The sequence below is a fragment of the Elephas maximus genome, chromosome 23, assembly GCF_024166365.1.
Source record: "Elephas maximus indicus isolate mEleMax1 chromosome 23, mEleMax1 primary haplotype, whole genome shotgun sequence".
In the NCBI taxonomy this organism is placed as follows: domain Eukaryota; kingdom Metazoa; phylum Chordata; class Mammalia; order Proboscidea; family Elephantidae; genus Elephas; species Elephas maximus.
In genome coordinates, this window is record NC_064841.1 from 7,576,694 (window position 1) to 7,604,419 (window position 27,726).

At 40.0% G+C, this 27,726-nt stretch overlaps 1 protein-coding gene across 7 annotated transcripts in view; it reads right to left on the reverse strand.

The window, feature by feature from the left end:
• Nucleotides 1–27,726, reverse strand: part of MBNL1 (muscleblind like splicing regulator 1) — a 157,612-nt gene that overhangs the window by 38,694 nt on the left and 91,192 nt on the right. For all 7 annotated transcript variants that reach the window (XR_007515080.1, XM_049867463.1, XM_049867462.1 and 4 more), the window contains exon 3: nucleotides 9,783–9,953. Coding sequence is in view for 6 of the 7 variants with exons in the window: in XM_049867463.1 (XP_049723420.1) it covers nucleotides 9,783–9,953 (171 nt within the window). In the remaining variant the exon portion in view is untranslated. The remainder of the gene's footprint in view (nucleotides 1–9,782; nucleotides 9,954–27,726) is intronic.

Sequence of the window (27,726 nt, forward strand, 5' to 3'; positions counted from 1 at the left end):
CTAAGCATTCTACAATGCGCAGGACAGCCCCTCTCCCTCCAAAGAAAGAATCATCCAGTCCACAACGTCAATAACAGCAAGGCTGAGAAACCCTGGCCTACAGGGTGCACTTCTCCTGTGACCTCACAAATATTCTTAGGGCAAAACCTTTGTACTAACATACAAATATTTACTAAGAAGAAAGTGATAGATTATTTAATACGCAGTTTGATTCACTGGGGAGAAGAAGGACTACATCATAAATGACACTGATATGCTAAAACTAACGATACCTCTGAATAAACTGAGTTGATTGCCACGGTTAGCTGCTCTGCAGGTCCATGGTTCTTGCCTGACGAAGTGGCCTGAAGTGAAATCTCTGATCCTTGGCCCCATCCCTGCCCAGAGCAGCTGACCATGGACAACAGGAAGACACTCATGCATTCTAGGTATTAGCAATCCATAGCCTGTCAGGAGCCAGAGTCCAGGGCAAGCTCTGTTCACCAACAGTTTTGAGCAGCAGCTGATCGAATGTTGCTCCACTGGCCACTGGCTGCAAGGCAGCAGCAGGAGCAGGACGCAGGGGGACCTGTGCAGTGAGATTATGCTGAGCTTGAATTTCTACTGAGGGATACAAAGGTAAAACTTACACAATCAAAATGTGACAATCAAAAATGTCTCCTCCAGACATTGCCAAATGTCCCCTGGGAAACAAAATCTTCTCAGCTGAGAACCACTGCACAAGGATAAGGGAATACTTGAATTTCATTTTATTGGGTCAGGGCCAGGCTGGAAAAAGAATGTATCTGTTTTTTAAAACATGTTTCTTTTGTGCTATAATAATTATTGTTACAATAAACATAGTCACACACATACATAATCTCATTCAGTATATGACATCCTAGTCAGATCAGCACTCTAATTTCTATTAAAAATGTAGAAATAAGAAATTTAGCATAGAGGACTAAAAGAGGAGCTTAGGATTTGGAGGACAGAGCCAGTAAATATCACTCCTCTTTGCATTATATCGCTATGAATTAACATGTATTTCCGGATAGCGCATTTTTCATGGGCACCTTTAAAGTTTACTACAGAAAGTGACTGAGATGTTTATATGTCACTGCACACAACCTACTATAATTACCCAGAAAAAAGCAGAGGTCAAATTTACAACCTTATTTGGAATGAACAAAAACAGTCTTATTTCAGTAAAACAAGATCAGTGGCCAGTAAAATTCACTTTTGTTAAATTTCACGGACAAAAATACACTGATAATCTACAAATGCATATAATGCGGACAAATTACATTTGAAGAATTTCATTATATAAAAATATGGACCTCATTAACTGGCGACAGCCTTCCCTCAGGATTCGTTATCCTACAGAATCATCTCATGAATTGATTTTCTGACTGAATTCAGCAGAGAAAATGAAAATCCGAAGAATTTCAGGACACTGTCCCCAAGTAGCCGCTTTAAAAAATGTAAAACATCATCACTTGTTCCCTCTCAAGATAAGAAGAGCTATTTTCCGACCAGGCAGACAATTGATAACGATAGCTCTATACTTTGAAACTTGATTCTAAAAGCTACCCAAAAGAAAAAAAAAAAAGGGTAACATTCCTGTGTGTTTCTTTTGAATATTTGTAAATTTGTTATATTGCTTTTTCTCAAAGAGTACCATGTTGGAGAAAGGTCCCCCCTGGCCCAGAGTGCCCTAATTGGATTATGAAAGCACTTGAAGTGCTTCACAGCCAGCTCTCCACTCCAAAAGCCTTCCTGCATAAGAATTCGAAGAATCTCAAAGACGGGTATTAATGCGATGGCATGATTGAGTTGCATCCTATTTTCTCTGCAGTATCCAAGAGATAACATATAAACATATAATTGATGTATCTGCTACTAACTACATCCTGGTGATAATGATTTACAGATACCTTTGTTCCTGTAAGGCCTAAGGAAGGTTGGGTTATGATGGCTTTCGCCAGTGCACCCTCTGCAGAGAAAAACAAATTGCAAACTTATTAATTTTGGTGCTGTTTAGGGGCTAATCACTGTTTCATGAAGGTAATGAGGCTTCCTTATAAACGAAAATGTTATTCCATACCACATTAGGACCCTACTTCACTGTGTGCAAACATGATTATTCCCAGTAATTCCCTCCACTGACTCTGTGCTAGGTATCGTGTAAAGTGCTTCACCTGTGTTACAGTACTGGATCCTCCTAACAGTAGAGTACAAACTCCATGAGGACAGGTTTTTGGCTTTGGGGAGTGGGGAGATTTGTTTAGTTCACTACTGAATCCCCGGCACCTTGAACAATGCCTGGCACATAGCAGGTACTCAATAACTATTTGTTAAACGGATGCTGGAGGAAGTAAATGAACAAATGAGTGAATGAATGACAGCCTTGTCAGCTGGGTATTAACTACATTTTGCAGCTAAGGAAACAGGTTCAGGGAGATTATGTACCTATAGTCAAAAAACGAGTGAATGGAAGACAGAGGGTTTAGACACAGTTGTGTCTGATGCAAGACCTTCTGAATCCAGTGGTCTTCAGTGTCTGCTATCAGAGTCACCTGCAGAACTCATATACTATTGAGGCCCCAGGCCACACCTCAACTTATCAGAACCTCTGGGGAAGGATATGCAGGTAGCATTTTTGAAAGCTTACAGATGACTCCAGTGCCATACATGACATGACTTCCTCATATTTCGAAACAGAAATAGGTTCAGCTTTCTGATTCTGCGTGAGGTCTCCCAAAAGAGGTGTTTCCCTATGACCCTCTTCTTTGCACCTCATCTTTGCTCCACACTGACTATTATTCCCATCCAGCCCACCTGCTTAATTAATCCCTAACCATGCTTCAAGAATCAACTTTGCCTCTAAAGTTTCCCCTCATCCACCCATACCTCAACTCAGAAGAGTCAGACTTTTTCTACCCTCTCTTTCCATAGTGACCCTCATCACTCCAACACAGCATTCATCACCACGAGTGTTTGCCTGGGAGTCCCTGAGGAGTGCAAACATGAATAAGCTCAGCTGCTAACTGAAAGGTTGGCTGTTTCAGTCCACCCAGAGGTGCCCCAGAAAAAGGCCTGGTGATCTACTTCCAAAAATCCGAAATTGAAAATCCTACTCTGACACACATGGGGTCGTCAGGAGTCATCACTGACTCCAAGGCCATTGGTTTTTGGTGTTTCCCTCAATAGCTCTTCTACTCTAAGGAGACTTCAGGCTCCCAGAGGGCATGCTTTTCTGCCTTATGCTCTGTTCATCTACATTTATCCCGCAACTGGCATCCATCAACATACTCTACAAATGTTTGCTTAACGAATACGTGGGTGGATTTGGTAGCTTTTGTCTCTGCTGCAAAAACAAACTAGCAAAAGAATTAAATATTTTGTAGAATAGGTTTTCGAAGGTTAAAAAAAGAGAAAATTAGTTGTTATTCCCTCTCTTTACCTCAAAACTTAACATTTCAAATAAGCATACATTTGCTAGTATGCTCATTTGAAAAGTTTGGTTTCTTTTGGGGTATTTTTTGTTTTGCAATGTTCACACTAATCTTCCTAAGCTTCGATAATTTATTATGTTGTAATGTTGCAAATATCATAGCCATTGCCAGAGTCAGCTCTGACTCATAGATGCAGTTTTACTTATCAAAATGCTCTGTGAAACAGGTTGCCAATTTTAATAAAATGGAGGGAATATACAAAAATAATATACAGTTAGTATCTGTTGGGATGTATGGAATGTAAATTTTAAATGTAAGATTGTTTAGATTGATTGTGTGTGCGTGTGTGTGCTTGCAAAGGTCAAACTTGCAAGTAGTAAAAAATAACGTGTTAAAAAATTTAATAGCACACAATCAAGGTATGTGAAACCACGTTTCTAGTTAGATACAACTCTTCACCAAGAGAGTTTTCAGCAGCAAAAACTGTTTTGGATATAAACATAGAACCCAAAGTTAACGGGAGTTATCAACAAATTTGTATTACACAGTCTTTTTTTGTTTTTTTCCCTAAGAAGATAGCATAAGACTGGAATGAAATTTAATACAGTTATCCTTTCTGCGTCTAGACTGACTCACTGACTGAACCAATTGAATGACTACCTGCTTTACTCTCAGCTTCACTTCATCCTTCCATCAAGTTTTGCTGCAACAGCAAACATTTCAATAAAGAAGATGCACTTAAACCTCCTAGTTAAAATGTATAGACCCAACACGGCACCGTTCTCAAATTCAGGGCCCGTTCGTTCTCAGGCTGCTTGAGGAAGTGCAGACGCCTTGATGGAAACAGGCAGTAAGACCCACAGGGTGGATGAAACACAATGAGGGCAACTGACGTGGAAACATTTTACCAGAAACACTCCGGGTGAAGTAGCCTTATCTCAACCACTAGCTGGGTATGCTGGAGAGTAAAGCACTAGAAAACAATTTAAGAATTCTAGGTGTTCTGGAAATGTGACAAATGATGACTTTAAAGCATTCTGTATCTGACTATCAACAAATGCTAAAACGTGTGCGGACAGCAAAGCTGAGGGGACAGAAAACTCTGAAGTTTTCGCTAAAACCTGTACCTTTTTAACCTTTCTATGGGCTGGGATCCCTAGGCTGGAAACCCTGGTGGTGTAGTGGTTAAGTGCTACAGCTCCTAACCAAAGGGTCGGCAGTTCAAATCCGCCAGGCACTCCTTGGAAACTCTATGGGGCAGTTCTACTCTGTCCTCTAGGGTTGCTATGAGTCAGAATCGACTCAACGGCACTCAGTTTTTGGGTTTATCTGTAGGCTATCAAATTCATGAAATGCACGCAGAATTCCACATTAGTTTTAGACTTCAAGGCAGGTGGCTAGGTTTAAGTACCTGAGGACAGGCGCTATCAGGACTTGGGATGGCCAAAGCTGACCGAAGAAGAACTGATGCCTTTAAGTTATGGTGTTGGGGAAGAACACTGAATGTACCACGGACTGCCAGAAGGACAAACAAATCTGTCTTGGAAGAAGTACAGCCAGAATTCTCCTCAGAAGTGAGGATGGCGAGACTTTGTCTCACGTATGTTGGGCACGTTATCAGGAGGGATCAGGCCCTGGAGAAGGGCATCATGCTTGGTAAGGTACAAGGTCAGCAAAAAAGAGGAAGCCCCTCAACAAGACGGACTGACGCAGTGGCTGCAACAATGGGCTGAAGCATAACAACAATCCTGAGGATGGTGCAGGACTGAGCAGTGTTTTGTTCTGTTGTACATGGGGTAGCTATGAGTCGGAACCAACTCAAGGGCACCTAACAATGACAACAATAAGACTGACCTTTGGGAGCACGGGGAATGGGCCCTGTGGTCAATATAAGTGGAATCTAGAGCTCATATCCGGTTCCTCACAACCAATGCCTACACTGAGCCCTTGGGAGCACTGAAGAGAGCCTGGAATCAATAAAATTTCTGAAAGAGACATTTCTGGGATGCCCTAAAGAAAAATATCAGGTGACTCCATGTTGACAGCTGCAAGATACAGCCTCTCTGGTTAACTAGGTAGGTACTGTGTTGAACTCTTTAGTAATTTCTCAACAGATTACCTTTGCACCAGACAGTACATTTCAAAATAATTTTATGAGATAATACTTAGGAAAACAGACAGAGGATTTTTTTTTTTATTTAGACAAACACCATAGGTCTTTCATTTGCCTTCAAAGATAATATGATAAAGAGAGGGAAAAAATGATCGTTTGAAAAAATCGTTTTATTCTTTAGAAACAAGTGTAGAATTAATGTCAATTGTTCAATAATTTATTATGCTAATTTTAGGAAGAGGACATGATAATAAATTTAATTACTTATTTTAAGCTACTTATTTTCTCATCGGGAAACCCTGGTGGTATAGTGGTTAAGCACTACGGCTGCTAACCAACAGATCGGCAGCTCAAATCTGCCAGGCGCTCCTTGGAAACTCTACGGGGCAGTTCTAGTCTGTTCTATAGGGTCGTTATGAGTTGGAATCAACTCGATGGCAGGAGGTTTGGTTTGGTTTATTTTCTCATCATATAAAATGGCTATATTATGTGTATGTTATAAGGCAGTTAGGATCTTGCATAGATAATATATTTTAAACTTCACACTGTATGTTGAGAAAGACAAAAGAATTTAAATGAATCAACCAAGGACCAGATTTGATTGGTGGGGTGTCTCCAATTAGTGGGTTTCCAGAGCATAGATGCTGGGATTTGAATGGCCTGAGTTAAAAACTTGGCCCTGCTATTTACTAGCTGTGTAACTTAGGCAAATTACTTAACCTTTCTGAACCTTTGAGTCTTCCCTTCTAAAGTTGGGAGTTATTATCTATTTCATAGGAAGGTTGTGAGGATTCAAGACATAAAAAGTGCTGTGTGCACTAAGTCTTCCTAAAGCATTGTTATCTGTCCCCAAAATGCTAAGTCTTCTTTCTGATTCTTTATTCAGTGCATTTCATTACAACCTAATAAAGTCTATGAAAACAGAAAACTCCCTTATGAATCCCCGCATTCCCCAAGTCTGCACAGGGACATGTTCTGGATATCTTAAGCCTGAAGCTGGGTGGCACAATAACTGTTTCATGATGCCAACGGTACCTTCTTTAAGCCCTTGGCTGCCTTTGCTAATAGCAAGCTAGAACTTCCCCACTTTACGTCCCCTTTCTCTGTTCCAGTCTCTATAGTTGGGCTTGTGCTCTGAGACCTGATAATGACTGCTTTGGACTCTGGGGCAGGTAAACTGCCATGAACCTCTGCCTGTTTTCTCGAGGGTCAGGAAACTCCTTCCTTCATTTGCTTTCTTTTCTCATTAAGCGTTTATTGAGCTCTGCTACCTGTCAGGCACAGTATTACCAAAAAAAAAAAAACAAAAACCCAAACCCGCTGCATCGAGTTGATTCCAACTCATAGCTACCCTATAGGACAGAGGAGAACTGCCCCAAAGAGTTTCCAAGGAGCAGCTGGTGGTTTCGAACTGACGAAATTTTGGTTAGGCGGCCAAGCTCTTAACCACTTAGCCACCAGGACTCAGTACAGTATCAGATGCCTCCAAATTTGCTCAGACCTTGCTAGCCCCTTCTCCCCTTCCAGCTCCTCCAGCTACTGTTTGGGATTCTTTTTCAAACTGGATGTCTCTCCTAGAACTAAGATGCCGTCACCTATCTGACTTAAGTCCTGTCACTCCTCAGATATTCCTGACACAGGATTTGCTCACAGCATCACCTCTTTCGACATCACCACTATGGGGCTGGATCCAGCCATGCCTATGCCTTCAGACACTGTTTTCTGTACTAGTGGCCATTCTCTTTGAGTGGAAACCCTTTTCCATATTAGTCACCTGGCTGCCTCAGCCCTGTTATAATCCCTATTCGTAGGTCCAGCATTAAGGTTCCAGTAAGCAACTGGTCATAACCATTCCACTTATTTCTGAATCTACACGCCATTATCCTCATCAAAACGGGGCTGACTACAAAAACAATGAAAAAGTCTCACGTGGGATTTCAAAGTCAAATTTCCTGGAAATTAAACCCCTCTCTGCCATCATTAAAATCCCAAACACTTTAAAATGGAATGATTAAAATAATTTCTATACTTACTATACAACATCACTCAGAAGACAGTGTATTTTTAGACTATGATCTCAAGGTGGCTTTAACAGAAGGGTAATTCCACATTTGGCCACATGATCATCAAGTCTGAGTGTGCTCATAACCAATAAAAAGATGCCTTCTCTAAGCACAGAATTTTCTAACAGAAACACCAGAAAATGTGTGGACTTGCCCAGTGGCTTCATCTGTCTGTGATTTAATGATTTTCATAAACAACAAATATTTGTTAGGAGTATTTCAAAGATGTGCTCATAAGTGTTGTTTCTAGTTTGCCCCAAGATTGCGCAGATGATGACCCTGGAACACGAGGCTCAAGGACTAGCTTGGGAAATGAACCAAGACTTTACAGTGAGGAGCTCACTGCCCTGAGGAGAGCTGTTCTCTTCAATCCAGGAACCACACCTGCAGATACCAGAGGTGCTCTCAGCCACAGTGAGGGCACAACGTGGCAGTAAGCCTGCTTTAAATGTTTAAGTAGAACAAAGTGGCTTGCATCTTATATCAACTAAGGTAGTAGCCACCCCAACGATTTTTCAGATCTTTGAAGCTGTATGTGAGGGCCACATGGTAAAAAAAACCTCTTGTACTATATCTTATTTTAGATAAGAATGACTAAAACTAAGTATTTCTTGTTTTTAGCCAAATGGAAATAATCATGTGATCCAAATACCATCCAAATACAGAAGAGTGAAAGTAGATGTCACAGAGATAAATTTAAGATGTTGTATTTTTAAATGAGTCCCTAATAATGGAAAAAAAAAAAAAAAAGATAAGTTCAAAACAGACACAGAACTGATTTTAACAGTCTCTCACCTCGACTCTATAGTACTGATAACTGCTGATGTAACATGGAGATCCCCCACCTTGAAATGCAATCCCCCCCTCTTTTCTGGAATGATTGTTGCATTAAGTTCTAAGAGAGAATACTAATTACATTGAGTTCAGATATTTGTGTATTAGGAAAGGAAACCAGTTAGTATACAGGCCAAGGAAAATGCAGGCCTTTACATTCCTATGGTCCCATAACACTGTGTATAAGTTAGTGACAAAAATCACTGACAAATATTCTGATCCTTGCAAATGTCAACATACGTTTAAATATGGAATTACTATATCACAATGAATATCAAAAAGGCTTTTGCAATCTAAAAGTAATTATGATATTAATCTCTTACATCTTTATAAATCTGATTAGAGATTAATAATAAAGATTAATATAATTTGATTAAAGATTAACATAATTTAATCAATCAATATAATTTATGTTAAAGTCATTTTTTACGCACATATCAAAAAAATCCAAAGGCATACTCACAACTCAGAATCGAGAGTTACCCCCAGACACTGCTCAGCAAGATTACCTGTCTCTGACCACCCACAGTTTATCAAATTTAGCTCTTTTTTTTTTTTTTTAAGCCCTGGGGGTTTCTGCCTGTCCTGCTCTCCTTCAATGAGACTTTCAAGCCCACGATGATACTGATTCACTGTCAGAATTCTCCTAGTATTGTGACTAAAAAAAAAAAAAATTTCAATTCAAGTTTGGAAAGAATAACAAAGGCTCTTTTCCAAGAAAGAGAAGCACAACAAGATTCTCTTCAAGGACAGAGGAAAGGGAGAAATTTTCTCAAAACTAAAGTCTACATATACCAGTTTAAGAAATCACTATCACCTTTACCAAACCAAACCAAGCCCATTGCCGTTGAGTCGATTCTGACTCCTAGTGACCCTGTAGGACAGAGCAGAACTGCCCCACTGGGTTTCTAAGGAGCAGCTGGTGGATTCAAACTGCCAGCCTTTTGGTTAGCAGCCTTAGCTCTTAACCACTGGACCACCAGGGCGCCATCATCTTTAAAAGGTAGGCAGAAAAAGCACATTAACAATACTGATGGACTTGATAACCATCTTAACAAAGGCAGTTTTAACGTCTGCAAGCTGTAGGATTTAATTGGATGAGAATTTTCAGGCAGGGGGAAGTTGCTACGATGTAAATTTCCACACGCTTTAGCCAGAAGATGAGTTACTTCACAGTGTGAAAATTGTTCGAGGGTTTTGATGCTTAATTCTTCTGGAAAATGCTAGGCAACCGATATTGCTACCTGTGTTCACTCGATTCAGGGCAATCATCACTTTCACGTGAAGCTGAGCACACAGAATTACAAACTTAATAAGGACTGAAAACACGCTCACCACGGGTTGTAGTGGGGCACCGGGCATCATGGCATTGGCTAGTTGCATTTGCTGGGCCAACATGGCCATGTTCTTCTGCTGAATCAAGTTATTGCGCCCATTTATTTCCAATTGTGTTTTTAAGTGTGGGGGTGGATGGAGATATTTGCAGTTCTCCCTGGAGCAACGACCCTAGAACACAAAACCAGCAAACATCATCTTAAAAAAAAATACAATCAGCAAATCTTAAAAAAGTAACAGTAACACAGACTTACCTACCACTTGAATCTACCTCAGGATTTTCACACAATACATTGCTCGTAACATTTTATCATACCTTTAGAACGAGTGATGACTTCACCCAAATTCATTGTGACCATAATAAGGTATTCATGTATACATGTTTAAAAGCTTAGAGCAGTTCATTCATTTTACCCATCTTCAGCACTCATGTTTCTAGACTGAAGTTTAAAAAATCTATGAATTTTCAGAGTAATAGTAAATCACAGAATATTAAAGAATATTAGACTCACTGCCATATTATCTTTATGGGTAACTTTAACAAACCCCAAAGAACCATGAAGTTTTACCATCTATTTTTACTTGTACTGAGTTCTTAAGAAATAAACTTAGAGGACTCACGGCACATAGTATCTCAAGTAAAGCACTTTCACAACTATCTCATAACAAATAAAAGCACAACTAAGCTTCGTAAGCCCACGTATTAGGAAATTTACAGTTTAAAACAATAAAAATACCACACGTTCCCAATGGGCACAGAGATTACTCAGTGTAAAGAAGCTTTGATGAAAAAGGTATCCTTTAACCTTTCAAAGACATTTCAGGTTTCCATTTCCCAAGAAATAGAAAACAAGAAATAGATATATTTTCTCTCTTAAAAATCTACAGTGTAAAACGGAGATACAAACTAAGTTATAAAGTAAGAAATCTGAATACACCCACTCCTCACTTAATGACATGGTTAGAGTCCAAAGATCAAGTCGTTATGCAAAATCGGCGCTACGCAAGAGTTGAGCCATGCCAGTCTTCAGTGCCCATATCCCCTCTGGTCACTCACCGCCCACTGGGTGCCCGCAGCACGCCTAGGGATGTGTGTGGCACAACCAGTCCCCCTTCCCCACCATGCCTTCACCACCACTGCCGGGGCTGGAGGGGGAGGTGGTGGTGGTTGGGTGCTGCCGTGCCTGCTGCCATCTGCTCTGAGTGGGGACCCCACTAATACTCTGTCCCGTCTCGGTCCTGCAGCTCCTGGTGGCCCCTTCCCTCTCCCTCCTTCCTGTCTATCCCCACTGACCTCCTCGGCACCTTCAGGCCCTCAATTGGCATCCCCCTGCCTGCCTGCCTTCGACCTTGCATCCTCCCACCTTGTCCCGCACCCTCTGTGGCAGGACTGAGACATTATGGACAAACAGGAGAAGGCATCCTGCAACCAACTGGCCACTGCTCCGTGCATGGCCTGGCAGTTGCCAGAGCCTCCAGTATATTGTTCAGGGCAGCCCACAGAGGGCCCAGGCCCGGACCATCTAAAGGCACTGCTTGAGAATTTTTCCAAAGTTGTCATAAACACAAAATGTCAGATAATGAGACAGTAAGTGAGGAGTGTTATGTCTTCCTTTTGAGATAATTCTTTTAATCAGGAATATGTATTAAAGTCTGCAATATGCAATTTTCTATGAGGGATGGTACCCATAATATTTTAATATACGGCCAAGTCATGTTGACAGTAACAGATCACGTCAGTTATTACCTTAACAAGTTCTTTCACCGACACATCTAATGAGAACGGTTTGTAAGGCTAAATGAAATATTTAATTGAAGTCATCATCCGCCTTCTTGAGATTTCTTTGATTTTCCTAAGAAAAATCAATTTTGTGTAATTTGACCTTATACTGTAAATTGACTCAGAAAACTACTGCTTATGAGTGTGATAAAATCTGACAGAATTCTAACGGGAACAAGCTGTCTCAGCTGCGCTCTCCTGGAGAAATTGCAGTGTTTGCGGTACAAAAAACAACTGGTCTCTTAAGAGAAATTTTGGTTCTCAATGTCCCCACGTCGTATTTCACAAGACTGAGTTTATTTAAGTGCGGATAAGTGAGGTTACAATCCCTAGGTGGTATAAATGGTTAACCCACTCTGTTAATAACCAAAAGTTTAGAGGTTTGAGTTCACCCAGAGGTGCCTCAAAAGAAAGGCCTAGCAATATACTTCTGAAAAAATCAGCCATTGCAAACCCTGGGGAGCACAGTTCTACTCTAACACACATGGGGTCACCATGAGTCAGATCAGACTAGAGAGCAACTGGGACTGGTAAGTGAGGTTATATTCGACCTGAGTATTTAGTTACTGCCAATTCACTCAGGTCGGTTTCTATAGCTCTATAAATAGCAGAGACAACCCCGAGCCTCTAATCAGACCTTGCCAACACTAACACTGATCTTCTTAAGCACTTCAGCCAGTGCCTCCCTTGAACATGAGCCACCTTGTCCCTCCAATCTCGGAACACAGCCTATATCTAATTAATGAAAAAGAGGGCTCGCGTGTGTTCGTGTGACACGTTCTGTATCAGTGGATCTAAAGCAGTTCAGCAGAACATCATACCTTTGGTTTTCAGGCTGTACTTCCTACATCCACTCATGAAAAACGCTGTCCTATCCCATGCCTTATATCTGTTACATTTCTGTTTCATTTGATTCAATCGCTTTGGATCCTCATTTTCAAAAAGCTGTGTTCCTAAAAATCAACAGGGGATACCTTTTTTTTTCTTAAGTATACAGACTACCAACCCTCTTCCCAGAGTGTCTGTGACAATCAGTCTGGAGAGCCTAGGGGTCTCTAGTTTAACAAACATTCCAGGTGATTCTGATGTGACGGGAAACACTGAAAAACACAACTCTGCACAGCCACATGCATTTTTCACTGACATGCATGGGAAAAAACATAACCTGTCTCTGCAAGTGATGGTAGATAAACTTAGCTTCTTAGCGAGTTTAAAAGTTGTCTTATGCTGAGTGTGCTACTGAATAATTGCGCTACGACAAATAAAAAGGTCAAGAATAATTTAGATGAAACACACTTTGTCTAAAGCCCAGGAGAAAACCACAAGCAACACACCCGCCTTTGCAGAAAAAAAAAAAAAAAAGAGAGAAAGTAAATAACCAGCTTGATCTCTGAATCCCCAGAACCAAGCCTGGTCCCTGGCCCAAAGGTGCCAATCAGTAAGCATTTTCAGAATGGATGAATAAACACTTCTTACTAAATGCTTACGGATCAATTCTACCCCAGTTCTGCTCTGGACACAAGGAAGATAACAGAATAAAAACTAAGTCTAACGCCAAACCTTGGTTCTGAGTTGTACTAACCAAATGATGCTTTTATTCAAATGGCAGTGACTGGAAAGCATAATAAAGCTTGCCACAATAAAATAAAAGGAGAAATGCAAGAGGAAGAGTTTTGTAAGTTTCAACTGAAAGGAAAGAAGATGTGTGTTGATATCCACTGTATTTGGCAACCTGAAGTTTCTACATACTACTATGTTCTGAAAATCTAAAATCAGAAAGTTGATAGGTATCTAGAGTTAAGTATACAGGTTTACGTCTAGGAGCAACCACTCCAAACCACCTAGAGATTTCGCTTCCAGGTAAATTAAATTGGGCTGCCAGGATTCACAAACAAATATAAAAGAAGGTTTTATTCAGCTTTGATAGCTACATGTAGTTCCACCTATGGCCACAACTGTACTATTTCATGAAACATTGCTCGGTTTAAATAGCAACTTTGTTACTTACAGTGTGAGCCCTGGAAATGAATTAACTATTCTGAGTGGCTACACTGTATCTGTAGCATAGTAACAATCGCATCTGTCTCATTGGGGATGTATGGGGATTAAGCAAAATCCTGGGCCAACCTCACACATGGCACCTGGTATAGTAGGGAAGTCAGTAAATGTTAATATTTTCTTTTCTATTAAGTTCTCAAGCTCATAAGTGACGGTTGCTGAATTTAGCACTTGCATATATTAAATGTACTAAAAATAATGCAGGTAAAGAAACCCAGGTGACAATGTGTATCAGTCATCAGTAATATAATACAAGCTTGGCTTGTAATCATTGCTCTGTTATCTGCCACATCCACTTAGGGAAACGCCATTTTAATGCATTTCTTACGGTGTTACGTTGCTGATCTCTGCTTCTGTAGATTGCTCTGGAAGATTACCCAAGGAGCTGTCCAGCGGACGCCCGACACCGTATGGAGCCTATACTACAGATACCGCAGACTCCATTCAAGCAGGCTGTGTAATCTCTGTTAACACGGATTCTAAAGACATCACTGTAATGCGTACACTGTATTTTTTAATGGAACGCAGGGAGTTCAGTAAAGTACTGGACCCAACTAAGTCAATTTTTTTCTAAACCTTTAAATTACAAGTAGCCTGTCCAAAAGAGACCACTATTTTGCCTGTAGTCTTAATAGCCTATATGAGACCAATAATAGTCATTTGAGAGATCAATTAATCAATTCCTCTGTTTCTGAAGTTAACTGTGAATTTTTTTAAAAAAAAAATTTATTGTGCTTTGAGTTTAACTGTGAATTTGAGGATTTTTCTCAAAAGTCCTTAAATTTGCCACAAAGCTTGTGATTATAAAAAGGGAAGATAAATGTTCAGATAAACTGTTCGATACTCAAGTGCCTGGTTACATTTTTAAACATTACAATTCAATAAAATGTATTTTTACATTATTATAGAGTATGTGCCTAACAGTGCTGCTGTCGCTAGGTGTCACGGAGTCGACTTTGATTCATAGCGACCCCATGTGACAGGGTAGAACTGCTCCATAGGATTTTCTTGGTTGTATAATCTTTATGGAAGCAGATCACCAGGTTCTTTCTCTCCTGGAGCCACTGGATGAGTTTGAACCTCCAACCTTTTGGTTAGCAGCTGAGTGCTTAACCATTGTGCCACCAGGGCTCCTAGCATATATAGCATATATAGTATACATATATAAAACCAGGGGCATGTGATGTATATAGGTAAGATATAAATTGAAAATATGATGGAAGTCAGGTAATTAACAGCAAACCAAAATAAGGGTAAAACTGAATGAAACTAGGAATGGCAATTGAGAGAAAAAATGATGTCTTAGGGATTTTTTTTTTAACTTAACAGCTAGCTAACAATCAAAAATAAAACAATATCTTACTTTGAAACTGGCCAAACTTGCTTAATAAAATAAACTCTATCTGAAAACGGGGCAAACTAATTTTCCATTTTTTCATTCTACTTCCTCTACCTTAAAATAAAAACAATGTTATGATTTTTGAAGCCAGGCTCTAAAGAGTCCTGTTATTAAGCTGCCAAACGGTAACTATGTGGTAGGGTTAAAACTACTGAATCATAATTGGGTAGACTCTGGAAAGAAAGAGGCAGTGACACGATTACAGGGGTACCAGCTTGTATTCATAGGTCTTCACCCACTTTTAAAATATTGGTTTTCTGCTAAGAATGCCCAAGCTAGAACCATTGATTTCAATTATTGCAACAAAACCAACATTTCCTCTGGGACAGCTGAGATACGCAAATGTTTCTGAAGCACTTTCTGGAGATATAAGTTGCTCAGATATGGGGCAGAAATTCTGGCAAGGGAATTTGGTGGGTTCCTATTGAAAATGCTTAAAGACTTTTTTTTCAGCTAAGATGATACAAATATCTCAGAAATATTTTGTCAAAAAGGAAATATTGGCAGTCATGACATATCATTTCAAACATTCAAAAAAATTTTTATAACTCTGCCATGCTTCTTAGCTAGCAATGGTAACTTACAGGTGAATACATACATACATACTAGTATATAACATATATCTATATATATACGCACACACACACATATATATATGGAGCCCTGGTGACAGTGTTTAAGTGTTAGCTGCTAACCAAAAGGTCGGCAGTTTGAATCTACTGCTGCTCCTTAGAAACCCTATGGGGCAGTTCTGCTCTGTCCTATAGGGTCACTACGAGACAGAATGAACTCGACAGCAATGGGTTTGGTCTCTTTCTTCTACCAGCGAGAGAAAAGCAGCAGAAATTTATTAATGTTTTTTCACTGAAACAGTCCCAGTTTCTTTCAATTACTTTTACCACAGAGATAAAATACGTTCTCAGATGAAATACACTGTGAGTTTAGATTTTTCCCTTTCCTGAGTCTATAAAGAGTTCATATTCACAGACACACACTTTGGCTTAACAATTATTGAGATTGCCAATAAAAGAAAAAGTAACACACACACGCACACACACATACACGCATGTATGCACACACGCACAACACCCATTAAGTTTAAGTTTGTAGCTTTACTACGGTCTGAAAGAATTAAAAGAATGTAACCGATGCCGTTACGGACATTAAACATTTTTCGGCCAAAGTCTAATCTGATCTAAAACAAGAGATTTTAGTCCAGACTTCTCTAGCATGTAAAGAGCCCTCTCCAGCACCCAAGAGCTGCTCTAGGCGCCATTTTGTACAACATTCCGAAATCTGATGATGAAGGTTCCCAAAATACCCTGAATGCTGACACAATACCAACGCGCTCTAACTGAAACATGGGGATCCTATGACTTTTTCCCCCCAGAGAACTCAGGAGCTTGAATTGCACAACTCTCATTCATCATCTTGAAAATGGCATAAGTGAAACTTTACACATCTAGATGAACATCATGTAATCCATGAGAGTTAAATTAGCTGCCGCTGAGGAGGTGGAGACAGGAAAAAAGGCAACAAATCACACACATATTCCTGCTACAAAAATACCGCTTCTTTCTCCAACCACTTCTGTCGGCGAGAGATCAGGTATACATTCAACTGTGACTGTAACAGCCATATCAGCCACACAGTTTTAGCCAACAGTCATCTGAGGAAACCTTAGCCTCCACAGAGGGCCTGCACTGATCTCCTATTTAGAGCTGCTTCTGATAGGATGCCACAAGAGGAGACATCCTCACCTCTTCCTTATACCCAGGGCCTCTTCTATCTCACAGAATCCTACAAAGAAGTGTATAGCCATCACCAGGTTCACTGCCATGAAGGCTTTACCTGGACACCTATTGTCTACCTCTATTCCTCACTCTTTCTGGACTCAAAAGATGGGTCTGGCTGGCATATTTGAGTCAAACCACAGTGTCCACGACCTTGTGAAAGCCTAGTGACATTTGGTAGGTGCCAGCATCATGAACCAGTCCAACATTTGTTGGCTGCTCTTTTACAGTATCATAAAATGGAAAATGCGAGATCACTATGCTTCTATTATTTTTTCAATTGCATCATTATTTTTTTCAGTATAGCCACAGTCAGACTTCTAAACGGTTTGTAGTCCAGACACTTGGGAAGTTTTCTGGCATCCAAATCAGACCCTCTTCAATCCCAGCTAATAATTAAAAGCTCTAACATTTACATAATAAAATTTAGTGCTCTATTTGTAGTGCAGGCCTTTCAATTGAGAAATACGAAATGTTTTACAAATCATCACCAGGCCATTATTAGGAGGATTACAGCATGGCTGTCTCTTTTGTATCTCCAGGACTTTCCAGATAGTACAAGGGAGTTAAACTTCCTAAGTTGAAAGCATATAATTTTTTTTTTCCTTTACAATCTTTCAGAAGACTTGTTTTAGCAACTCTTTACAGGCCTGTGGCAGTCCCTCATGCCTTTATAAAGCACTAAATCTTGATTAAAAACCGTACGGCAGAGTTTTACTTTATAATGAGAGGAATGAGAAAACTTACACAGAGCTTCCTATGTTCCAGGATCTGTTTTAAGTACCTTATAGATATCAATTTGCTTAATTCTCTCATCGTGACTGGGCAGGAGTTTCTGTAACATTTTACAGAAAAGGTGACTGAAGTAGAGGCAGGATAAGTGACCTGTCCAAGGACACACACCTGAGTCCAGGCCGTCTAACTACAGAGCTGACACTCTTAAACCATTACGCTAGAGGTACGCATTCCTGCTGGGTGCACCTCACAGGGTTCTCTTTAAGTGTGTTTGTTTTTCTAAACATTGGCTGCTCACACTAGAAACCGATGCCTCTAACCAGTCAGAGTTCAGAACCAAATGGATGCCTCAACCCCTTTGAGATTTTCAACGGAAAAGATGTTTCACAACAGAAGCAACTAATTTTGGAATGATGAATCCAGTTATTTCTAAAGTGTAAGGGAAGAAATTAGATAATATTTCAGTTTATCTGTCATTCGTTTTTTTTTCCTCACATGGACCTGTATTACAGGTTCAGCAATAGAAAAGACAATATGAACACCAAACAAGTTAAAATTTTACTTCACATTATTCTAATGAGGTAAGGGATTCCTGGATTACCTGTGGATTCCACCAACTCAGCCTCTATGATTTGGGTATATCACAAATAATGCAAAGCTGATTTTATATTATATGTGTACATATTAAAAAGCTATGATTCAGTCATATAGTGAGAACGGTAGGTTTTAAGGAACAAGTCTTCTAACTCAGCAATGTAAAATAAACTGAAGAAAATTAGAGAGGGAAAATGCTTTGGCGAAGTTGGTTTGAGAATAATATCATTACCTTGTATTTACATGAACCTTTCGATGTATTAGTACCTGCTTTTTTTGTGTGTGTGTGTGCTCACTGCCGTAGAGTGATTCTGACTCATAGCGACCCTACAGGACAGAGTAGAACTGCCCCATAGGGTTTCCAAGGAGCGGCTAGTGAATTCGAACTGCTGACCTTTTGGTTTGCAGCTGAGTTCCTAACCACCACCAGGGCTCCACAGAGACCCTTCATATGCCTATAAATACAAAAAAGTAAATCCTATTTTTACTTGTCTAAAATGATAATGTTTATTTTCTAGTCATGGTAAACTTTATGATATTATTTAATATGTTTCTAAAGTCCCATGTCAATATTTCCTTTGAAAATCTTCCATCGAAATCTCCTAGATGGGATGGCATATGTCATAATTAGTGCTTAAGTCATTTCCCAAACTGTAAAAGGTCCTGAGCATTTTGGCTGCTAGTAACATGCAGAAATCACCACGTCACACTGCTACCCGATCTTTTCCAGACGTCATACATCTATAGGAAGGGCTCTTAGTTTCTCATTCACATTCCTGGGTAAGCATGTGGGATTCCCTAACTGAAAATAAATGTCACTTTCTGACCTCACACATTCTGCCTCAAGTCCAGCCACTAAAGGCTACTGCCTCCTATACATGACAATGACAGAGCGGAAAGCAAAGGTGAGGTGACAAAGTTCCTCACCACTGCTGACCACGTGGCCAGTGTCTCCTTCAGACGGAGCAACTTTGTACTTGAACAAAATGTGCTCAATAACAGGGCTCTGTCCCTGTGGGGAAAACTCTCTTCTCCTCCCCCCAACCATTTGCTAAAATTGTACACAGCCACCAGTTCACTCTCTGACTCCAGGCTGCTGTGAAGAGAAAGGCAATTGGCTCCTAAGCCCAGAACATGTCTCTATTGGATGCTGACTGCAGCAGCCTAAGCACTAAGGGTGAAAAAAAAATCTCTTGAAGCAAAAACAGCCATATCACAGCACAGGTTATCTGAGCCTGTCTGCCCCTCCACACCCACCCTCACCCCATGGGACTTCTGCTGGCTTTCTAGGGCAGTTCCCCAAATAGCCAAAAAGATAACATGAAACAAACATTACCTAAATGTTATCCTTGGGAATAGAACAGAAACATCTCAGAATGTAGAAAGAATTAATATACATGTCTAGTATCCTTGAACAGTCTTTGAGGAAAGGCTCTACATCAGCCATAAACAAACAGAAACAGACACCTATAAACCATGGAACTTTCACAAAGCACCTGTAAGTTGAGTGTCTCAGGCAGAAGGGTGCTGGGCCATGCCTTCCGCAAAGACACGTGAGAAAGCTTAGTCATCACGAGGCAGTACCCTCTAAATGGCAGTCAGAAGCTATACAATGTAAACTGAAGCGCTTATTGAAGATGAAAAGTTTGGAGACGTTGTGCCTCGCAGGAACGTCAGCCGTGGCAACACTGATTTTTAATAAGCAGGAATGTGAACGTGAGAGGGAGAAGCACAGACGGCTGTCACATGATGTTTTTCTCTTGCTCTCGTATCAACAACATTTAGGCTGAAAGCCCAGATCTGCTAAATACCCAGCTGGGGTGTGCTGAGTGAGTAAAGCATGAAATCTGTGATTTTTACACTTTCTAGCTCTGGCTAAAGCAGGTGGCTGTTATCTTCTTTAGCACTTTGTCCATTCCTCGCGCCTAACACTGGTCAGACAGCACTGTGGTGCATGGCTTAGGTGTCTGGTCATACACCCCTGGTGGACTGTGACTGTCTCCAGAGGAGGTCCCTGCCTCGAACTTCTCGTACCCACAGCCTAAGCCAGGCCGAGTGAGCCCAGGAAATGCTTGCCAAGTGCATGAGTCCTGGCTATATTTCAGAAGTTTTCTTTTTTGGTCCAATAAAGTAGTTCTCAAACATCCCTTCTGCATCTTCTCCAGGACCTCCATCAACTCATACACTGTAGCCCCATTTTTGTCTTCATTCAAATGTATTTCCTTTCTCCCCTAGTCTCTTCCCCATTTGCTCCTTTTTCAAATAACATTTTCCTACTGTTACCCAACCACAATTTTACCACTCTTTTCCCACCCAGGTAAAAATTATGGTCACTTGTTGGCTTCATCCATGTCCTTAGTGTATAACTGTCTCAAATACATATAAAACCAAAAAAAACCAAACCCGTTGCCACTGAGTCAATTCCAACTCAGAGCAACAATACAGGACGGTGTAAAACTGCCCCACAGGGTTTCCAAGGAGTGGCTGGTGGATTTGAACTGTCGACCTTTAGGTTAGCAGCCAAGCTCTTAACCACTACGCCACCAGTCTTAGAGATATACACATAGAACAGTCCCAGGACTTGACATATAAAAGAGGTGATATGGCCCCAGCTCAATGATTAAGATCACATGAATTAGAAAGTTGGGTGTTCAAATCTCAACTGTGGTGTTTGTCAGCAGTGAAACCTTGGGTTAATCATTCAACTTCACTGAACTACAAGAGCCTTGTTATGGTCTGGTCCTCAGTACATGGAATTATGTGACCTGTCTCAGCCTCCAAGCATGTCCTCCACATCCCTGAGGTCCTTCGACCCCTGCTTCCTGTCACTCAGGCCCACTTCGCTAGACTTCTTGAAAGCACCCTTTTCTCCTCTTCCTTCGATCTCCCCTTTGTCAGAATGCTTCTCTAGCTCATCATCAAGGTAGAATTTCTTTTAATGAACTAACTGACACGAAGCCTCTAGTGGCTGAGGATTGTAAATATACAGTCCAATGGGAAGAACACATATCCAGGAGCCATAGAGACCTGGGTTCAAGCTAGCGCTCACACCCACTAAGTGTGTCACCTCAAGCAGGTACTCAGCCTCCCACTCCAAACCATATTTTCATTTGTGACATTGTGCCCCAATAACCGTAACCCTGGGGGTAGATGTGAGAGATTGTCGGTGCCCAAAGAATCACCATCTAATGTTCATTTTTCCTACCGTTAACACTGGTAGGAAAAATGAACAGGTATCTTAAAACAGGTAATAAAAAGATAAATCAGTTTTTTGAGACGTGACCCTTTTCAAATGTTACTTTCTACAGAACTTTTGTCTTTGTTTTTTTTCTCCTTTCCTCCTTTTCCTACCTTGCCAGGTGGCAGGGGAACTCAAGTAGTAAATTCAGACATCGATCAAAGCACCTATCAAACTGTAGTACAGGTAATTTCTACACATCTGTCTACCCCTGTAGATTAAGAACTTGTTAAAGACAGGATTAAGCTTATCCTTACAACTTAGGCATTTTTAGTAAAAGTTTGTAGAATGAATAGGCACTGTAAGGCCTAAGCTGTTGGCCTCAATCATGGCTGTACATTATAAATAAAAAGTTCCTATACCTAGCTTCCACCCCCAGAAATTCCTATGTTCCAGGCATAAGTATATTTTAAAAGCTTCCCAGACAATTTTAATGACTGCTACTCTGAGGGCCTCCTGCTAGGCTACACAGAACAATACACAGAGTCATTTTCAGTTATACATCAATCCAACATTTTCCATGGTTATTCTTTAAACCCAGTTTTCGACAATAGCTTCACTATAGCTGCTAATGTTATCTGTCAGTATAACTGATACTTCTCTTTCTAGATTATCCATGTTCTTTGCAGATCCTTTCATATACAGTGGGATAAAGGGGCCCTCAAGGACTCGGGGTTACAAAAAAAGAACTACTTTCCTTTGTTATCTTGGGCATATCACCCAAAGACAATGTCTCAACAAGTACAGCCAGAATGCTCCTTAGAAGCAAGGATGGTGAAACTCCATCTCATGTACTGTGGACATGTTATCAGCAGGGACCAGTCCCTGGAGAAGGACATCATGCTTGGTAAAGTAGAGGGTCAGTGAACAGAGGAAGACTCTCAATGAAATGGATTGACACAGTGTCTGTAATGATGGGTTCAAGTACAGCAACAATTGTGAGGATGGTGCAGGACCAGGCTTTGTTTTGTTCTGTTGTACATATGGTCGCTATGAGTCGGAACCGACTCAACGGCACCCAACAGTAACAACAAACATCTCATGGGAAGCAAAATAACTCATGGGAAAAAGAAGGTTGAATCCATGTCACAAATGTACCTATGAAAGGCCTTAAGTGTTCTTTTTTTTAATATATACTTAACACAAATGGTACACTAAAGAAAGAGTATATCAATGACATTTTCAGCATTTGAAATCAGTAATAAAGAATGCGATACAATTTAGTTTTGTTCTCACTCCTTGAGGGCTAGAGATTTTAGGCAGTTCCAATGTTAACTTGACAATGTTGATTTTACAACTCTCTTAAAAGTTGTCTATGCTCGAGTTAAATTTTTCATAGCTTCAGAAAATGTTTATAAAAGTAAACTGGCATATTATAAATTTTCAAGTAAGGAGAGAAGAGGTTTCGGCAGGATTACTGACATTCGTTTTGGAAGACGATTACAATTGGTAGAATCCTGTGTCTACTGGTGACCTCCTCAGTCTCCTGTTGGAGGAGGGAGGGCGGTAATTACAATGTCTGTCATTAACTCTCTCGAGAAAATCTATCATTTACCCATGAGACAAACCCATGAGGTGATTCTTATTAGCCTCATACTACAAAGAGGAAACAGAGGTTTCCAGAGGTTAAATACCCCATGTAAGATCACACCCCTGTGAAGTGACGAAGCCGGAAAGTACCAGGAATGCAGGAGTCAGCATGTATCCAACTAAGGAAGCAGTCAAGATAAGGGTGGCCTAATAATCTAGGAACCGAGGGCAACTTCAATTTGTTGTTGTTCATTTTCAGTTACAACAAATGATTTCACTACCACTCGGGGATAGAAAATGAAAATAGATGGTATGGGCTGCTCCAATTGGAAATCATCAAAAATTAAAACAGGAAGTTTCTTTTGTGTATCTTGTAATAATACCAGAGCCGACAGACTCTATGGAACTGTTCTAGGAGAGACAGGTTTATATCTAGATCGCACACACGCACGGAAAAGAGAAAGCAGAATAGAACAATTAATTCCTTGTCTCCTAATCTAGCCTACCAAAGTAAGCCAGAGGAAAGAGAATAAATGAACGAAGAAAAAAAACCAGAAAAATGTAGACGTGGTCTTGTCTTCAATCTTAATTAATGTCTTCTAGAATAACTCATTTCTCTACTTATTCGCCAAGTATTTGGTGAGACCCCAGTCTGTTCAGTGCTCTAGGGTTGTAGAGATACAAAACAAATCAGACACACATCCTGGGAAGGGGGATAAGGTATGCAAATAAATAACTAGAGTATAAGGAGAGAAGGCAAAAAAGTTTCTAAGAGACATTCAACTGAAGAATTAGTATAATTTGGAAGAAAAAGGAAATACTTCCATTTAGAAGAATCACAAATAGCTTCAAGGAAGGGGCGGGGTTTATATATGAGCAGTTAGAAAAGATATTCCAGGTAAAGGAGATTGCACGAATTAAGGCATCAACGACAAGTAATATACTGGTAACAGAGCAGTGGGAAATAGGCTGAGGCTAGTTTGGGGACGTTTGAAAAACTGGGTTAAAGATCATCTATTTCCTTCTGGAGACCAGGCGAGGCACTGAACGGGGTAGGGGATGCCATGAGCAAAGCTGCAGTTTGTGAAAATTCATCAGGCAAGAGAGAGTAAGAGGGCCTATGGGGCAGTTCTACCCTGTCCTGTAGGGTCAGTATGAGTCGGAATTGACACGATGATAAAGGGTATATACAGTATAAACCACATTATTTCTGACTTCTAAAGAAGCCTAGAAAAGTGCTTTTTCAAAATCCAGTCGAGTGTCAAAGATGTGTTTGTTGATTAATTGCTGAATTAATAAGCTTCATATTTTCTAATTTCTTACAACTTAATAGCAAATTTCCAGCTTCATCAGTAATCTGTCACTCTAGGTTTCACTGTTTGCTTCACAAGATAAAAATTGGACTCCAGGCTACTATCACATCAGAAAAGAAAAAATAGTAACTCTAAATCTGGATTACTCAGATTGGAAAATGTTACTTAGATGTGTCAGTAGGGTAGGTAGCTTGGAAAAAATTCTGAAGCATTGCTCAAGAGATCTACCAGTATGATGAAACTGAAAATGGCCATTTTATTCCTGCAGTAATAATTCTTGTTAGAGTATGCCCCTGATATTTTTTACCAATTTCATACAAGCCAAGAGCAAAGAAAAATAAAAGTTCATGCTGAGACTGCTAATTGCAATGTATGTTTTCTGTATGTGACATGTTCAGTAAAAAATTTAAAAATAACAATTTCACTGCCCACCCTAAGAGAATCCTATGCTACCATGAAATGAAGCATCGAAGGCCCTTTTGTTAAACTACAAGGACTTGCACTAGATGGCTGTATTAAGCACACTAAAATGGGGGGAAAAAATAGTAGATAGGCTTACCTTTGAATAAGCGTTTTAAAACAGTTTTGGTGTATCCTAGTTACACGGTTAAGTTTCAAAATATCCAAAGTAACACTATGCCTCTCATCATGCAGCTATTTTTGGCTCTTTGCAATACTATGCTTCCTGTTTGTTTTATTGTTCGCTCTTAACTCCTATGTTAAAATAATTACAAATTCCATTGAAAAAGCTGTGGTTCCCAGTTTACCTCTCTTTTATGCTGTAGCTCGGGCAACTGTTTTTCTTCCTTACTTCGTTTCTATCTTAAATTGTAGTCCAAAAGGAACCATTTAGTATCACAGTTTGTTTTTAATATTAATCTCAGGAAGAGACGAAAGTTGGCTGATAATCAAGTGGGCTGAGGATACAAACAAAAATAATTCCTTCTAAAGCCAGTATTGTAAAGTAGATTATATAAATTGCCAGGGTTCTGCTAAACCACCGTTGCTTGTAGAGGGTGGGGAAGGTGGGGTGAGTTGGTGAAAACATATAACAAGTAACAGAAAAAGATTTATAACATGTTAGTCAACAGGGTTATTTTAGGGAAAGATTAAGCCAGAGTACCATGAATGGATAAAGAAATGCCCTGAACAGATTCAGGTAAAAGTTTACAAATTATTAATACCCTCAGACTATATTATCAATCATCTGACAGGAAGCAACTCCTGGAATGCCAATATTTTTCTCTCTCAAGCTTTCCAAAATTGGGAAAGCTTTCAGATTAGATCACCCATTTTAACAACATATCATGTAAGATTTTACAGGCTTAACAGCACTGTCTTATTATTTTTTCTCTTCGTATCATCTTGCCAGCTCAGTACTTATTGTGGGTATACTTTCTGTCATTCATCCTTTTGTTTCATTTCTGAAGATGTATTTAAAAACATGTTATATTTTCATGTGTTTTCCTTTAATGTATGTCCATGGGTTTTCTATTTGCTAATTCACCATACACCATTTCTTAAACTCCACTCGTCATTAATAAAACACTTTGCTCCTACAATGTACAGACAGTTCATTAAAATAAACACATAATCACCAAACTTTCTTTTTGAGAATATTAATCTACTGCTCTCTTATCTGATGGACCTACCCGAAAAAACAGAACAAAGGTGGGGTTGTGTGGTGTGGGGAGGAGGGGAGCAGGCCATAAAGCAGAGCAGAGGGTACATTTCCAGAAAAGGGTAGTCTACAATTTGTGTGACATGTTCTGTGATACATGGGTCGACAAAGCGCAGGGAAAAGACAGCCTGGGAGTAAATCACTTTCAGAAGCATTTTCAATTAACCTGTATTAACTACATTATGCCAATGAGAAAATTAAGGCTCAGAGAGGTTAAGTTAAGATCACAGAAGTAATAACAGAAGATTAGGTCTCAAGTCCAGGTCTGAAGCTAAGTCTAAGGATTGTGTTCTCTATAAAACAGCCAGCTTCCCAGGAAACCGCAAAGCCAGAAACCCTAAGTAAAACCATACAGGTGGGGACACTCAGGCTGTTTAACAGATAGTGGCTAAACCAGTCTGGGTGGTACGTCAGCTTTGTTCAGGGGAGTTATGTTCAAAGAGTTAAGATCAGAGTTAACTGAGAGTAACTTAAATGCCAGGTTAAGAACACTAAAAAATAAGGAAAGATAATCCATTCGTTGAATGGCTTTGCTCAGGTCTCCTTGAATTTTAGGAAGATATCCCCACAGTGAAAAAGGCCCAAGTCATGAGGATATAGAGAGATGATTTGGACATTAAATGCAAGAGTAACGACTGTTCCTCTGAGTTACATAAAAAAAAATAGTATCTAAAAATTCAAGACAAAACAGTTTCCTAAACTGTTCAGTGGGTTAGCACACATATTTCCGCCATAAACTTTACTATACACCAAACTGATAGAGCAGAAAAAATAGACTTAAAGGATAATCAGGGTTATCCTTGGATAAACCTTACAACAGTTGGCCTGTTTCTCAGCAAAACAAAAGTCTAAAGTAGTTTACATTATGCTATAAAGAGATGAAAACCTACCTAGTTGTTCTGCCTACTGACCTTGAAGGAATAAAATGTCTGCTTTGAAATCTTACGTTTGTAAAAACAAAAACACACCTCACAAAATAAAAGCTAGTTATCCGTACTTTTGTGTTACAAATCATGACCCTGACATTCAAGCACAAGAAAATTAACTACAGACGATGAGGGAAGAACACTACCATTTCTGGCCTATGCCCTTCCAGACACAACACGGGACAATCTACTCTCTGAAGTCTCCCCACAAGAAACTAGTCTCTATCTCACATTTTCCCTGTTGATTTTCTTCATGTTGTTGTTGTTAGGTGCCGTCAAGTTGGTTCCAAGTCATAGCGACCCTATGTACAACAGAATGAAACACTGCCTGATCCTGTACCATCCTCACAATAATTGCTCTGTTTGAGCCCATCGTTGCAGCCACTGTGTCAGTCCACCTTGCTGAGGGTCTTCCTCTTTTTCACTGACCCTCTACTTTAGCAAGCATGATGTCCTTTTCCAGGGACTGGTCCCTCCCAATGACATGTACAAAGTACGTGAGACAAAGTCTCATCATTCTTGCTTCTAAGGAGTATTCTGGCTGTACTTCTTCCAAGACAGATTTATTCGTTCTTTTGGCAGCCCATGGTATTCAATATTATTTGCCAACACCATAATTGAAAGGCATCAATTCTTCTTTGGTCTTCCTTATTCATTTTCTTCATAGCACTTGCCATAACCTGCAATTCTGTTGTTTATTTATGCTTTTACTTATTTACTGACTGACTACTCCATGAGGGATGATAGACCTGTGAAGGCACGGCCCTTGTCTCCCCTAGCTTAGAGTGTGCTATGAGTGTTGAATATGTGAATATGCTATGGAGTGAAGAATAACCAAAACCAAACCCACTGCCGCCAAGTCAAATCCGACTTATAGCAACCCTATAGGACAGAGTA